Source organism: Mus musculus, chromosome 8 (assembly GCF_000001635.26).
Source record: "Mus musculus strain C57BL/6J chromosome 8, GRCm38.p6 C57BL/6J".
NCBI classification, from domain to species: Eukaryota; Metazoa; Chordata; class Mammalia; order Rodentia; family Muridae; genus Mus; species Mus musculus.
In genome coordinates this window covers 109,574,551-109,589,179 of record NC_000074.6, presented here as the reverse complement: position 1 = coordinate 109,589,179, position 14,629 = coordinate 109,574,551, and the positions used below count along the sequence as shown (strand labels likewise).

General features: G+C 47.8%; 1 protein-coding gene and 1 long non-coding RNA gene across 3 annotated transcripts; both read left to right on the top strand.

The window, feature by feature from the left end:
• The first annotated feature begins 4,884 nt into the window (after positions 1 to 4,884).
• Gm39247 lies at positions 4,885 to 5,970 on the top strand. The gene is made up of 3 exons (XR_879185.1): positions 4,885 to 5,133; positions 5,359 to 5,564; positions 5,673 to 5,970. It is a non-coding gene; the product is annotated as a predicted gene, 39247 (long non-coding RNA).
• Positions 5,971 to 10,007: 4,037 nt separating this feature from the next.
• Positions 10,008 to 14,052, top strand: Hp (haptoglobin). Of its 2 annotated transcripts, none has more exons than NM_001329965.1 (5): positions 10,008 to 10,170; positions 11,618 to 11,700; positions 11,949 to 12,050; positions 12,401 to 12,475; positions 13,217 to 14,052. In NM_001329965.1, exons 1-5 carry the CDS (start codon positions 10,166 to 10,168, stop codon positions 13,267 to 13,269), a joined length of 318 nt encoding a protein of 105 aa, NP_001316894.1. In that variant the 5' UTR covers positions 10,008 to 10,165; the 3' UTR covers positions 13,270 to 14,052. The 2 variants fall into 2 exon arrangements, with proteins under 2 accessions (NP_001316894.1, NP_059066.1); NM_017370.2 differs by having other exon boundaries at positions 13,131 to 14,052.
• The last annotated feature ends 577 nt before the right edge of the window (positions 14,053 to 14,629 follow it).

Below are 14,629 nucleotides of genomic sequence, written 5' to 3'. Positions count from 1 at the left end.
ATTAAGAATGGTTGTGAGCCACCATGTGGTTACTGGGATTTGAACTCAGAACTTTCAGAAGAGCAGTCAGTGCTCTTAACTGCTGAGCCATCTCTCCAGCCCCTTTCCATTCCTTTTATCTGCCAAATACCCCCACACCCCACTCCAAACACTCTCACTGAGACAAGCAGCGTCACCTTCTTTGTCATCTTGTATGCTGACAGTTACACATGATCTCCTATGTGTCCTCAGACAGCCCTGTTAGGCAGATGGTCATTCCTACTGTCCCGATGGATGTAAACTGACAGTTCTACAGTGACATGGGCAGAAGTGATGGGAGACGACGTTTAATTCTCCAAGTCCAGTGGACGATCCATTCTACTACACATGAGTGTCCTGGGCAACCACAGATTGTTGGTGAGATGTCTTTCATTCATGATGCTATTCTAACAGGTGACAGGCCCCTCCCACTTGCTGCTTCTGAGTAGGGATGCAGCTCTTGGGGAATCTGAGGTCCTGGGTGCAATGTTCTCTCTCACACCCAGCAGCCTTGAGGCGCACCATGGATAGGAATGTAGGGATCCAACTCACTGCTCTTGGCCTTGCCCGGAGCCCCTGCCTCTCACCAGGAGCCTCTCGGCCTCACATGAGAGCCTGGGGGCAGCCAAAGCAAATGTAGAGTGACTGCCCCTGCTTAGTAAGAAATGTTAAACATGCAGGAGATCTAAACAGGATGATACCCATAGTCTCTGATCTAGACGTGGGAATTCTGTCTTTTCTTGTGTGTGTTTGCTCTGTCAGTCTTTAAACCTGTTTATATACCGTGTTTTGATTTCTTTCACTCTTTTTTTTTTAAAAAGATTTCTTAGGTATGTGAGTACACTGTCACTCTCTTCAGACACACCAGAAGAGGGCTTCAGATCTCATATCAGATAGTCGTGAGCCACCATGTGGTTGCTGGGAATTGAACTCAGGACCTCAAGAAGAGCAGCCAGTGTTCTTAACTGCTGAGCCAATTCTCTGGCCCTTTGATTTATTTCTAAGCACTTAGTAACTTGAACTATTTAATAGTTATTTAAGATAAGTGCATCGAAGAAGATGAACATTCTCTCATGTGCAAGCATATTCAGGGGCCACCTACTGGCCCACACTCCTTCCCCAGCTTGCTAGTCTCCTTTAGTCTAGAATAGTAACCCCCGGAGAGAGGCTACCTGTCCTGTAGTCAGTTCGACATTCTGGATTCCTGGATTGAAGACTCATTTCCTGATCTCTGAGCTATCTGAGTTTGGTCATATGACCCTTCTATCCAGTGTGAAGGCCTTGGGTCGTCTTTCAGGGAGGTCTCCTGCTAAAACCTTAGCATGGTGGCCAGAGCTCTGGCATCTACTTTAGCCTTGGGGATCAGGGTCACCCTCAAGAGATGACAGTGGCAGGGCAGAAAGAGCTTCACGGAACTGTCAGTGGGAGCTCTGTCTCCTCCCTTGCTTCTACTGCTGTGTGGTAAACTATTTTCTTTCACCCGCAGCCAAACTTAACCCCGGGTAGTGAGGAGAGGCGTTGAGGTCTCTCCTAATCATGGACTGGGCCTGGAAGAGATGCTATTTGCTTTCTGCTGAGAGGTGCTTCAGGCTCCTTTCCCCCCAGGTACGGATCTTGCTCAGTGCACCAGAGAATTCAGTGGGAGCCGAGGGACCACTGACCGCCTAGTCTTGACTTCTATTGTGTCGAGTGAGTCTTGGCAGTCAGGTGACATTCCTGTAAGAACCTTGTGGCTAGATAGGTGGGAAATAAAGCCACTGCACCTGGACCAGGGTACTTGGCTGAGAGGTGTTTGTGCAGGAGGAGCCTAGTGGGAATGACCTGACATGGCACCCAGCAGGGCTGTGAAAGACAGGGAAATGACACACACACACACACACACACACACACAAAAGCAACCTTTCGGCAGGGTTGGGAAGGACCTGGGAACGGACAGCAGGGTCAGCTCTCAGGGAGGGCAGGACCTTCAGGAGTGGGAGGGAACTCAGCCATTCACATTCCTCAAATGACTAGGAGGGGGGCTGTGGGTGTGGAAAATCCCAGCTGGAGAGTACCCTACAGGAAATTCAAAAGAGGACAGAGGTCTTGTCGACCTGTTGGCTTGGGTCCAGGAGTGAGGCTGTTCAAAGGACCAGAACTGGCTCTACCTGCTCCAGTCAGAGTCACCGAGCAGTGCCCTGGCTCCGGCAATTTCAGTTACTCTGGATGTGGAGTCTGGTTTTTGTTATTGTTCTTTCTTCATTCCCTCCTCCTCCTCCTCCTCCTCCTCCTCCTCCTCCTCCTCCTCCTCCTCCTCCTCCTCCTCCTCCTCCTGCTCTTCTTTTTGGTTTTTCAAAGACAGGAGTTCTGTGTGTAGCCCTGGCTGTTCTGGAACTTGCCCTGTAGACCAAGATGGCCTCAAACTCACAAACTCTGTCTGCCATGTGCTGGGGTTTAAAGGTGTGTGCCCTCACAAATGAACTTTTCTTTTCTCTTTAGTTTTTGTTTTTTGGAGACAGGATCTCACTTAGGTGGCCTGAAACTATGTAGACCAGACTAGTCCTGAACTTAGAGATCTGCCTGCCTCTGCCTCCCTTTAGTCTGATTTTTTATTAATATTTATTTATTTATTTATTTATTTATTTATTTATTTATTATATGTAAGTATGCTGTAGCTCTCTTCAGACACACCAGAAGAGGGCATCAGGTCTCATTAAGGATGGTTGTGAGCCACCATGTGGTTGCTGGGATTTGAACTCAGGACCTTCGGAAGAGCAGTCAGTGCTCTTAACCGCTGAGCCATCTCTCCAGCCCTTTAGTCTGATTTTTAACGGTCTGGGGGTGGATCCTGAGTCTCAGAACCCAAAATATATCAGACTGGTGAGATCAGCATTTCAATTTTATGTGAGTCTCTAACCACTGAAAATGAACACAAACGTGTCCATAAATGGAGTTGAGCTGTGCTCTGACATTCTTCCCTGCTTGTTCTCAGTGGCTGGGCTCCGTGTTAGGGATGGAGATAACCATGCTTTGGTGCTCTTAGTCTCTGGGAAGTCACACGCGAATGGGGGTGGGAGTGGGGACAATGAGTCCTATGGATTATACCCCATGGCAGAAGACAGAGCCTGAGCTCTACCATGGGAGGGAAGTCACTTCTGGGTTGCCAGGTATCTGTGGTGCCTGACTCCAAGCTCAAGTCAAAAGCTCAATTCTATTTTAATTCCACCCCTGCTAGAGATAGATGTCAAGGGATTGGGCTGGGTGGCTCCTCCCAGGATCTGGTTGGTCCTCAGAGATTCTGTTGCCTGAATGCAATGAGGCCATTTCCTTGAGCTATTGCCTAATAATGTACTTCCCAGCTATGGTCTACATGTTCTGTGCTAACATGTCACTGCCTTTCTGCCAGTGTCCTTGGATGTCTCTGGACTGAGATGAGAAGCCCCAGCTGGGACAGAGCCTCACTTTCTGGAAAGTGCTGGCTTTCCCAGCTTTGGGGACAAGGGGGACAGTGTCTTAAGACCTTCTTTCTACTTTGCTGGGTGTCCCTGCCATGTTCACAGTTTTAATCTGACATACAGATTTTCTCAAGACCCCCATAACTCCTGAGAAATGATGTCACCCTGGCCAGTGTTGTTCTGAGTAAACCATGCCTTAACCCAGGATTAAAGGGTTTGTTGCCTGCTGACTCTGGTAGGAACTGGGAGCAGCAGTGTGAAGGACCCCTAATCCAGAGAAGGTCAGCATATAGATCAGGACTCCTGGGTGATTGGGGGCTTGGCCTCTATCTTGGACCTGTCTCCCTGCTTACTATTTCTTACTAACTTTGTTACTTTGAGCAAATTCCTAGTCCTGGGTCTCAGTTGCAAAGACAGGCTTGTTAAATGATGAGAGAACCTCCTGCTTCAGTGATGTTGAAGAATCCAACCAGTAGGTGCTCAGAATCCTTACAGAAAAGTAAGGCCCAGGGTAATGACCCTCACATGTGGCCTGCCCTTTCTGTGTGATGACTGACTTTTCTGTGAAGGGGCTTGGTAGGGTGGTTCTGGAAGGAGCAGCCCTTCAGTGGCGTAGGTAGAGAGCAGGTAGCACTTGGTCATGTTTTGCATAATTTCTGCTCCCTCTGTAAACACTGAGGGCAGAGATTCTGTTTACCCTCCATTTAGTTCAGCAAACAGACAGCAGTTGTGTGCTGGCATTGCTGGAGTCACTGAGGGCAGAGAATAAGCAAATGCCAACATGTTCATGTGCAGCATGGGCTGAGAACCCCATGTTTTCCTGGGGTACACATGGCTTTCCAGCAGATCAAAAGAGGAGTGCGGGGACCCAGAGCATGCTGCTCAAAATTGCAACGGGCCTCAGTAAACAAATTAAAGAGGCGCTCCCGTTATGACACCCCTTTCTAGAACACTGTGATCAGCTCCAGGGACCACGAGGCACTGCCTTGCCGGGAACAGAGGCTCTGCTTCCCAGCCATACTTCCAACTGCCTGCAATTCCGTTCCCCAAACCTGGGCCACTGGCAGACACACTTGCCCACGTTTGCACCATACGCACCCAGAGTTTCAAGCTTTTTAAAAAAAGCATCTCTAAAAATATTAACATCCTCCCCCAAATCATCAACCCAAACATTGCATAAGTGAGGAATTTCCAAGATGTTGGCTGCCAAACTACACACAGCCCTCCAGCCAACCCCTTCCAGCAAGGTCAGACCGGCAGAGATGGGAAAAAGGTGAATTCTGTCACAATTTTCATTAAAGTCTGCCTTTCCCAGTAAGAAACAGGTTAAAGGTCAAAGGCAAGAGAGTGTTACTATAACTCTAAAAACTGCTTGCCAGTCCTGGTACTCTCTATGGAGAGCCACCTACCTCTGCCTTCTGAGTGAAGGGATTAAAAGCGCACACTACCATACCCTGCTAGTCAGTTACTTTTAAATTTAGCTTCAAGCAAGTCCCCAGGGTCTTGGCAGAAAGAAGTTAGTTCTTTGCAAAGGTATCACAGGAATGGCCTCTAGCCTGGCTGCTAATCAAGTCCTTGCTTCCCTTGGAAACCTCAGGAGCTGGGCAGGCCTTCAGTATCTACCTTTCTCTCAGCGCGACCTCCTTCCAGGCTCCTACTAGAACGGCCCATTAACTAGATGGTAATAGCATCTTTTGTAGTCCAAAGTTCCAAACACTTCCACATTCCTCCAAAAAAAACCAACACGGTCACAGTCCTCAGAGCCACAACCCCAGTCTTTTTCCGTCTTTACTTTTACTGTGACAATTACACCATTTGCCTTCCTCTCGTTCCTCTCTCTGACCCCTCCCATGGACCCCCACTTCTTGCTATCATTCCAGTTCATGGCTTCTCTTTTTTCCCTTAGACTGAAGGCCCCGACCGTGATACCAACGTCTGTATTAGTTGTGTTGCGTTTACTGTGCTAAAATGCTGTGACAGAAGAATTGAAACAAACCAAGTTTGTTTGGGCTCATGGCTCCGGACAGGGTACGTGATGGTAAGGAAGCCCAGCAGCTGCTGGCAGGAGCAGGATGCTGGCTGAGCACGTTTCTACCACACACAGGAAGTAAGGTGAGTTTTTAAGCCGGTGAGGCCCATCCCTAGTGTATACTTACTCTAGCAAGGCTGTCTCTCTAGGAATTCCACAATGTCCACCCATTTCCCCATGCTCCAAAGCAGTTCCACCTGGGAGACGAGTGTTCAAATTCACGGACTATGGGGGCATTGCTTATTCAGACTGCAACACTGGGATCTACGTGTACATCTGGAAAGTGTTCGGCAATGACACCATTAAGGTAGGAGATACAGAAATGACCCAAGGATGGAAGGCGGGGTGAGAGAACACCTTCGCTGTGGGGTCTTTTGTGTTATCTGAGAAGTGGTGAAGGCACAAACCCAGACTGTGAAAAGCGAAGAAACATCGCTTGAAATCATGACGGTGACCAAGAGAAAAGTTATGTAGGAACACACCACAAAAAAAGCTAGCGGAGGACAAAGTATTTTAAATGTTGCCAAACATGGTATTGCACACCTTTAGGTCCTGCACTTGGGAGGCAGAGGCAGGTGGATGGATGTCTGTGAGTTCCAGGCTAACTGGCGTGAGACCCTATCTCAAAAAGAATTCTTCCAAATATTAAAAAAAAAAGTTTTATTAAAAGTCCAAATTCATAATGTACTACTTTTAAGCTTGAAATTCATCTTGTCAAAACTAGTATGATAGCTTACTCTTTTACTGTTTGTATGCTTGCATGTATGTGGGTGCACAAGTCTGAGTGTGTGTGTATGGGTGTGTGTATGTGTGTGTGTGAGTGTGTGTATGTGTGTGTATGTGTGTGTGTGTGTATGTGTGAGTGTGTGTGTGTGCTCGAGGCTGCAGATGACACTGGATGTCTTCGTTGATTGTTACACACTTTCTGTACTGAGGTGGAGTCTCTGGCGCAAGCCCAGCATTTCCAGCCAGCCTAGCTAGCAGACTTGTTCCATGGATCCTGTCTCTGCCTCCTCAGGGCTAGGGTCACAGGAAGGACCCGCGGCTGCCTGACTTTGATGAGGTGCTGGGGCTCCTCACTGTGTGGTCTTCAAGCTTCTGTCGCAAGCACCTTCTTCAGTAATCCTCCTCCCCAGCCCTCAGTAAAAATCTTCTTAGAAACTGAGTACGGGCTGTGTTTTCATGGTTAAAAAGTACTCTCCATTCAACTGTGACGACTCGAGCATAGTCCCTGGAGCCCATGGTGGAAGGAGAGATCTGACTACCAAGGTTGTCCTCCACACGCGCTGTGGCATAGGTGTGTACATGCCCCACCCCACATATAATAAATGAAATAAAATTTAACACACATGAACACAACATCCCCTACAAAATCTAACAGCAAGATGAAACAAACAAACAAACAAACAAAAAAGTAATACAGAAACTGAGTAATTCAAACAGGTGTGGTGGCTCATGCTTGTAATCCAGAACTTGGGAGCAGAGGCAGGAGGACTGACACAACTTGATGGGTTACTTAATGAATTCCAGGGCACCTGAGCTACAGAGTGAGACTCACAGAGTGAGACATTACAAAAGTACCCTCACCAAAACCCAACTCAAAACAGCAGCAACCGAGTAACATAATAAAGTAGGAGCAGAGAAATCGGGAAAATAGAAGTTGTGGATTAAAAACATCTAACAAATAGAGCAATGGTATACTTAAAGCTAACCCTACCTGTAATTACACTAAATATAAATGAAGCAAATATTGTAGTTAAAAGGCAAAGGACAGGTAAGTTCTATAGGTAAATAGAAAAGATGAAGTACAGGAACACTAGTCAGAAGAAAGCTAGCACATCCTGAGAGACTTGTGGCACAAAGGGTTTCTAGAGATAAGTAAGGACATTTCATTTCCAATGGAAGATGCAATAATAAGTCGAAAATTGACTGCACCTAGTAATAGAACTTGAGAAAAGGAGACAAGCCAGTTTTGGAAGTTACATGGATTGTACTCAGTGAGCACTGTTGGAACTGAAGTCAATATGGAGAAACCATTAAAAACTTCCATGTTTACAAGTTTTAACAGCATGCATTATGCGACACGTTCACATAAATAAAAACGAATAAACCAAATAAGGTATGGGGGTAAACAAGATACAAAATGAGATGCAGCACACACATGATCTACTCACATCGGAGTGGGAGCTCATAATAGACCAAAGTGCAGATGCCACCAAAGTCTAACTTGGCGAGCCAGTGAGTTCTAGTGGGGTAACTTATAGGAATATGGGTGAGGGGTGACTCACAGGAGCAGAAATGACCCTAAGATAGATGTATAGCCAAAGCCCACCCCAGCATGAGTGACAGATCACAAAATCTCGGTGCACAGGTTGAAGAGTGATCTTTCCAAATGACTCTGATCTTAAACCCCTTCCAGGCAGCTTGGCTGGCTTCTGCTTCTTCCAAGCAACTGGTTTCAGAGTCTTCTTTGCAGCTTAACTTGACTGAGTCTTTTTTTGTTTTGTTTTGTTTTTTGTTTGTTTGTTTGTTTGTTTTCAGCTTTATTGCTTACTCTGGGAGGGATAGGCCTAGAGAGTCTGATCAGTTTCAGGAACTTCCTGAAACTATTTTGAGTTGTTTCCCTTCCTACCAAAGGAACTTTCCTTGCAGTAGGGGATGTTTCTCTTTGGGAGGAAACTGTTGAACAACATACCTATAGGTAGAATTGCTGCGACACAGTAATTCTGTTACCAGCTTTTGGATAGACCATGGAGCTGTGCTGTGGACTTTGGACCATTCTATATTCCTACCACAGTGTGCCATGAAGATTCCGGTTTCTCCAGTGTTCCCCAATGCTTGTTTTGCATGCATGCATGTGTTCTTTGGCACATGTGTGTCTCTTAAAGGATTATCTATTCAAATCCTTTATTTATATTTTTGCCTCTTTTTTTCCCAGCCAGGCTCCTGAATGCTGTGATCTTTTGCTCATGTTTTAACTGTGTGGTCGTTTTGTTATTTTTCTGTAGGAGACCTTCACATATTTGGGATATTAAGTCTTTATCAATAGAGCATCTGCAAACATTCTCTCCTTTTCTGTGACTTTTGCATCTTCCTTTTTACTTCTATTGTTTCTATATGCATTGTAGGTGTGTGTGTGTGTGTGTGTGTGTGTGTGTGTGTGTGTGTGTGTGTCTTGCATCTGGGTTCAGAGGCACTGGATGCCCTGGAACTGGAATCACAAGCTGTTGTAAGCCATCCGATGCTGGGAACTGAACCCAGGTCCTCTGGAAGAGCAGCGAGCGATCTTATCCACTAAGCCATAGCTCCAGGCCTGTCTTCTCATTGTCTTGATGTTGTTTGTGAGTTTGGGGTTCTTTAACAAACTGGGCTTGGCTTTGAGCTCTGTCAGAGCAATGAACTTCCCACTGCTCTCCTGTGCAGCTTTGTCCTTTCTTGTCAGAACTGTGAAATCATTCCTGTTCTCTGTTGTCCAAGTGTCTGCATGGCCGGACAATATCCCATGGAGTGACCATGAAGCACACTAGTTACCAGTGTCCTGTTGATAGGGATCTGGGCTCTTCCCAGTTGATGTGGTACTACACCAATACCACTATGAACAGCCCAAGTGATTCTGTGATGAGATCTAATTTAAAAACAATTATTTTTTAAACGAGTGAAGCCATTTAGATTGAGTTGCTACATTTGAGTGAACAGCATGCCAGGACAGGTATATGGCTGAAGCATTGATTTCTTTTCTCAGCTGCCCATTTGGACTGTGAAGCTACAGAATGTCCTGCCATTGAGTTTGCCCTGTGTCTACATTAGCCACGTGGTGTGATTTTCCACTAAGAACAATCAGAGGAGACACAGCAGGCTCACTTTACTGATTTCAAGTCGGAACACTTTTAGCAACAGAAGATGTCCTCACGGGTGGGTGCGGGCAACTGCCAAATGGAACCAATTTCTGTTTACTGCTCTCTGAATGAGAGTGTAGGAATGTCTACACTGGATTTGAAAATGGTTCTGAGATAAACTTTTCTCAGCACTGAAAACTCCAGATAAAAGAGCCAGTACAAGAGTCCCATATCGGTCTACACTATAGCTTTAGACACTCTGAGATTAAAGAACAATGGATCAAGACCCAATAAATCCAGTCTGTTGGTTGCAAGTTCCAGAGCTGGCCACACTCAGAGATGGCCACACTAAGGCAGCATGGTTGAAAAAAGGAAAACACTTTCTTTACAATTCCAGCTAAGGCTGGGTCACAAGGGTGTCTAAAGGGGCTTTGAAATAATAATAAAAAAGGTCTAACCAACACCCTCTCCCAATTAAGTGTCAGATTAATGCCCCTGTTCCCCGTCCCACTCTCTAGGGGTTATCCACCATTGTGGTGGGTGGGAGGGGTCATGAAGTTGCTAGATTTCTTCATGATTTGTAAAAATAACACAACGCAGAGGGCCAAGTATGAAGCAAGAGCTCAGCTTTTGACAGGGGTTTGCTTTGTGGTTTGGTTACTGGAACAGCCAGTGACCTTAGAGACGTTGTGCAAACACAGAAATGGAGGAGGAGGGGAAGGAGGAGGAGGAGGAGAAGGAGGAGGAGGTGGTGGTGGTGGTGGTGGGATAAAACCCCTGAGGCATAAAGGGCTCGGCCGGAGTCAGCACAGCCCAGCCCTTCCAGAGAGAGGCAAGAGAGGTCCACGATGAGGTGAGTCCACAGCCCACGCTTCCCACTTTGAGTACACCGAGTATAAGTCTACGGGGAGAGGTGAGAAGCTGGGATGCAGGAACCAGGCTGATGAGCTAACCTTCTGTGGGAGTTAAGCCTGCAGCCTGCAGGCCACACACAGCTGAGGACAACTGTGAACGCAGTGCAACACAGAACTGCTGTATACTTACCTAAAGCATTAGGAGATTTTTTTTTTTTTTTTGGTCTTGTAACTTGACTATGCACTTTGAGTGTGAATCTTGTCATGCTAAAATTTTAGTGACACCATCAAGGTGACCACTTTTTTTTTTTTTAATCAAAATAGAAAGACTTTGAAGGTAGCGAAAAGACTAGAAGCACAGTGTTCAGAAGAACTTCCTGACTGGTCAGCATGTGCAGGCAACTGGGTAGCATTTAAGTGTGGTCTGTGTACCAATGATGGCCACAGTCATAGGTTAGGAAGACAGACAGTTTTCTGGCATTCTTGGGCTTGATATGCAATCCTTTAAAGGCAAATACCTATGAAGTAATAGGAACAACCACATATGATACGGTATGTATGTATGTATGTATGTATGTATGTATGTAGCATGTATGTATGCATGCATGTATGTAGCATGTATGTATGTAGCATGTATGTATGTATGTATGTAGCATGTATGTATGTGTGTATGATGTGTGTATGTATGTAGCATGTATGTATGTATGTATGTATGATGGTGCACACCCAGGGATTCCAAAAGCTGAGGCAGGGTGAGTCTGGGAGTTCAGGAGTTTGCGAAAAGCCTAGGCAAAGAATGGGACTGTGACTTAAGAACAACAACAGCGACTATGACAAATTAAACATCAAAACCACCTTTTTATTATGGGAAATTTCCAAAAGTGAGAATAGCAAAATAAACTATAGCCGTCATCTTTAAGTTAGTTACAGTGTCCTAACAATGTCTTCATAGCCCGGTACTTAATGGATGGGAGCAGAGGCCTCCCCTCGCAGGACCTCGGGGGTCACCACTGTGCCCTGGGCCTCCTCTCCACTCCACTCTTTTCCCACCTCCCACTTCTCAGCTTTTTTTTGAGATAGGCACAGCACAGGCTGTGGTCAAAGCCCCGATCCTCCTGCCTCTGTGCCAGAGTGTGGAGAGCTGGGATGGCACATATACTGCCACACTGGCGGTGCTTTCCTTCCTCTGTCACAGTGGTCCCTTTCTAAGCTTCTACAAAATTCCCTTCTTGTGCATCTGGAGTTTGCTGAAGCATGGGTGGGGTGGGTAGCAAGCAGTTCTTTGGTCTTAGCATCTTGTTCTCTTCCTTTAGTATCTGCTTAATGGAAAGTGTGTGTGTGTGTGTGTGTGTGTGTGTGTGTGTTTTGTGTACATGCATGCATGTATGTAAGGAGATCACATGTACAAGGAGACCAACCCCACTCCCTCTTGCCATTTCTCTACAGAGCCCTGGGAGCTGTTGTCACTCTCCTGCTCTGGGGTCAGCTTTTTGCTGTGGAGTTGGGCAATGATGCCATGGACTTTGAAGGTGAGTCTCTGGGGTTCCCCAGGAGCTACACACCCCAGCTCAGCTGAGCCCCAGTCTGGCCACATCAGTCCCACACTGTATTAAGGAAGACCCAGATCCTCTTCTCGCCTAGATCTTTGAGGCCTCCCTTTCTCAGCTTCCATTCGGGTGCGAGGGAGTCTGGTGCTCAGGGCAGCTCCGTCTGCTGACGTTTCACAGAGAGCCATCGGAGCACCCACAGCCTTTTTCTGGCTTCTTTTTCTCGGCAGATGACAGCTGCCCAAAGCCCCCAGAGATTGCAAACGGCTATGTGGAGCACTTGGTTCGCTATCGCTGCCGACAGTTCTACAGACTACGGGCCGAAGGAGATGGTAAGGCTGGGATGAGCACCCCTGCATCTACACCCCTGGCCCTGTTTGATGGGTGGGGCTGGGGTACCTGGCCAGAAACTTCTCGAGTACTGCCTCGAACCAGGGGAATAAGATTCGAATCAAGTTCTTGTCTTCTGGTGGTGGTCTTTCCACCAAACTTAACTTGTCTCAGCTTCCTGTTTTGTCTTGTTAAGGGGCTACAATCCCCTGGCCCCTGTTGCTTGGGAGTGTAGTCTTTATCAACGATGTCCTGCAGCCTACACGCATGACAGTTTCTAACTTCTTCCTGCCCAATTCTTTAATCCCTAGGCCAGATTCATTTTCTCTGATCTCATCTCCTTTTGCTTCAGGGGTGTACACCTTAAACGACGAGAAGCAATGGGTGAACACAGTCGCTGGAGAGAAACTCCCCGAATGTGAGGCAGGTGGGTGTTGAGCTCTCAGAGCATGGGGTTAAAATGTGGCCGTGTTCCCCTTGTGTGGCCTGGGTCAGAGAGAACCAGAGCTGGCAAAGGAGGAGGGACAGGATCCCTCCCGGACAGCTCAATGCCATGCCCATTTAGGCTAAGGGGGGTTGGCTGAGTCAGCTGCTTCCCACGGAGATGCCCTCCATCCAGAACACCTGCTCACAGAGCCTTGGTTGAAGGGAAAGAGGGCACCACACCCTAGGAAGGACCAGGCCAGGGAGGAAACAACAGAAGCTGAACCCACAAGGGCTAAGGCAGGGTCTGGGAACAACTGGGACTCCCGCATTCTGTAGCTCTCCTCTCTTCAGCCCAACTTCAGCTATCAGTTTGGGTTATCTGTTTTCACATCTGTAAAATCTGTGTTTCTGCCGGTGCCGCTGCAGGGTGCATGTATGTATGTATGTATATTAGCTTATCAGCCAGGAGTTTTAAAAGCTTAGTCACTTAGTGTATAAATGCCAGAAATGTGAGGACGAGCAGGTGGTAAGGGCTGAGTGTTCACAGACTGTCGGGTGTGGAAGCAGCGGTGGCTGATGCTTCCAGGGGCTCTGTAGGTGGGGCCTGCTCTGGACTGCTGCTCATACCCCTCCCTCCCCCCTCCCTCCCTCCGCAGTGTGTGGGAAGCCCAAGCACCCTGTGGACCAGGTGCAGCGCATCATCGGTGGCTCTATGGATGCCAAAGGCAGCTTTCCTTGGCAGGCCAAGATGATCTCCCGCCACGGACTCACCACCGGGGCCACGTTGATCAGTGACCAGTGGCTGCTGACCACGGCCAAAAACCTCTTCCTGAACCACAGCGAGACGGCGTCAGCCAAGGACATCACCCCCACCCTAACGCTCTACGTGGGGAAAAACCAGCTGGTGGAGATTGAGAAGGTCGTTCTCCACCCCAACCACTCCGTGGTGGATATCGGGCTAATCAAACTCAAGCAGAGGGTGCTTGTAACCGAGAGAGTCATGCCTATCTGCCTGCCTTCCAAAGACTACATAGCACCAGGCCGTGTGGGCTACGTGTCTGGCTGGGGGCGGAACGCCAACTTTAGATTTACCGATCGTCTCAAGTATGTCATGCTGCCTGTGGCCGACCAGGACAAGTGTGTGGTGCACTATGAGAATAGTACAGTGCCCGAGAAGAAAAACTTGACGAGTCCCGTTGGGGTCCAGCCTATCTTGAACGAGCACACCTTCTGTGCTGGCCTCACCAAGTACCAGGAAGACACCTGCTACGGTGACGCCGGCAGTGCCTTTGCCATTCATGACATGGAGGAGGACACCTGGTACGCAGCTGGGATCCTGAGCTTTGACAAGAGCTGCGCTGTCGCTGAGTATGGTGTGTACGTGAGGGCGACCGACCTGAAGGACTGGGTTCAGGAAACCATGGCCAAGAACTAGTTCAGGGCTCACTAGAAGGCTGCACATGGCAGGGCAGGCTGGGAGCCATGGAAGAGGGGGAAGTGGAAGGGTTGGGCTATACTCTGATGGGTTCTAGCCCTGCACTGCTCAGTCAACAATAAAAAAATGTGCTTTGGACCCATCTCTGGGCTCTCTGTACTCTCATTTACAGTACTGGGCAGTTATTCTCATTTACAGTACTGGGCAGCCGAGAAGTATGGTCTGCTAGAAAAATGGGGACATCCTGACAAACCAGGAAATCCCTAGGGTGTTATAGACTGCCTACAGCAGTCACATTTGCAAGAGGCAGGTCTCCGGGAGATCACTGTGTCCCTTCCTTGATCCTGGGTCAGTTTGAATGCAAACTCTGGCTCTTCTTACATGATGTCACTTCTCTGGAGTAAGCTCAGAGTGGGACAGAGAGATGGGACAGAGGCTCTTCTGTCTGTACTTCCCTCTGCCAGGAACCCAAACGGCACATGCAGGCAGGCTATGGGCTTAATGGTCCTTCCAACAGCTCAGCCCAGACTTGCTCAGTGATGTAAGCTCTGGTCATTACCTGTCCATTAGGGACGACACTAGTCTGTAGAGTCCCATGGCTGGAATGCTCGGGGACTTGGCAGAGTTGGGGTCTCTTCTTCAACAGTGGAGAATTCACCCTGCTCTGGGGTTCTAGGCAAGCCACATGCCTTCTACCTCCAAGATAACCGCATCTTCAGA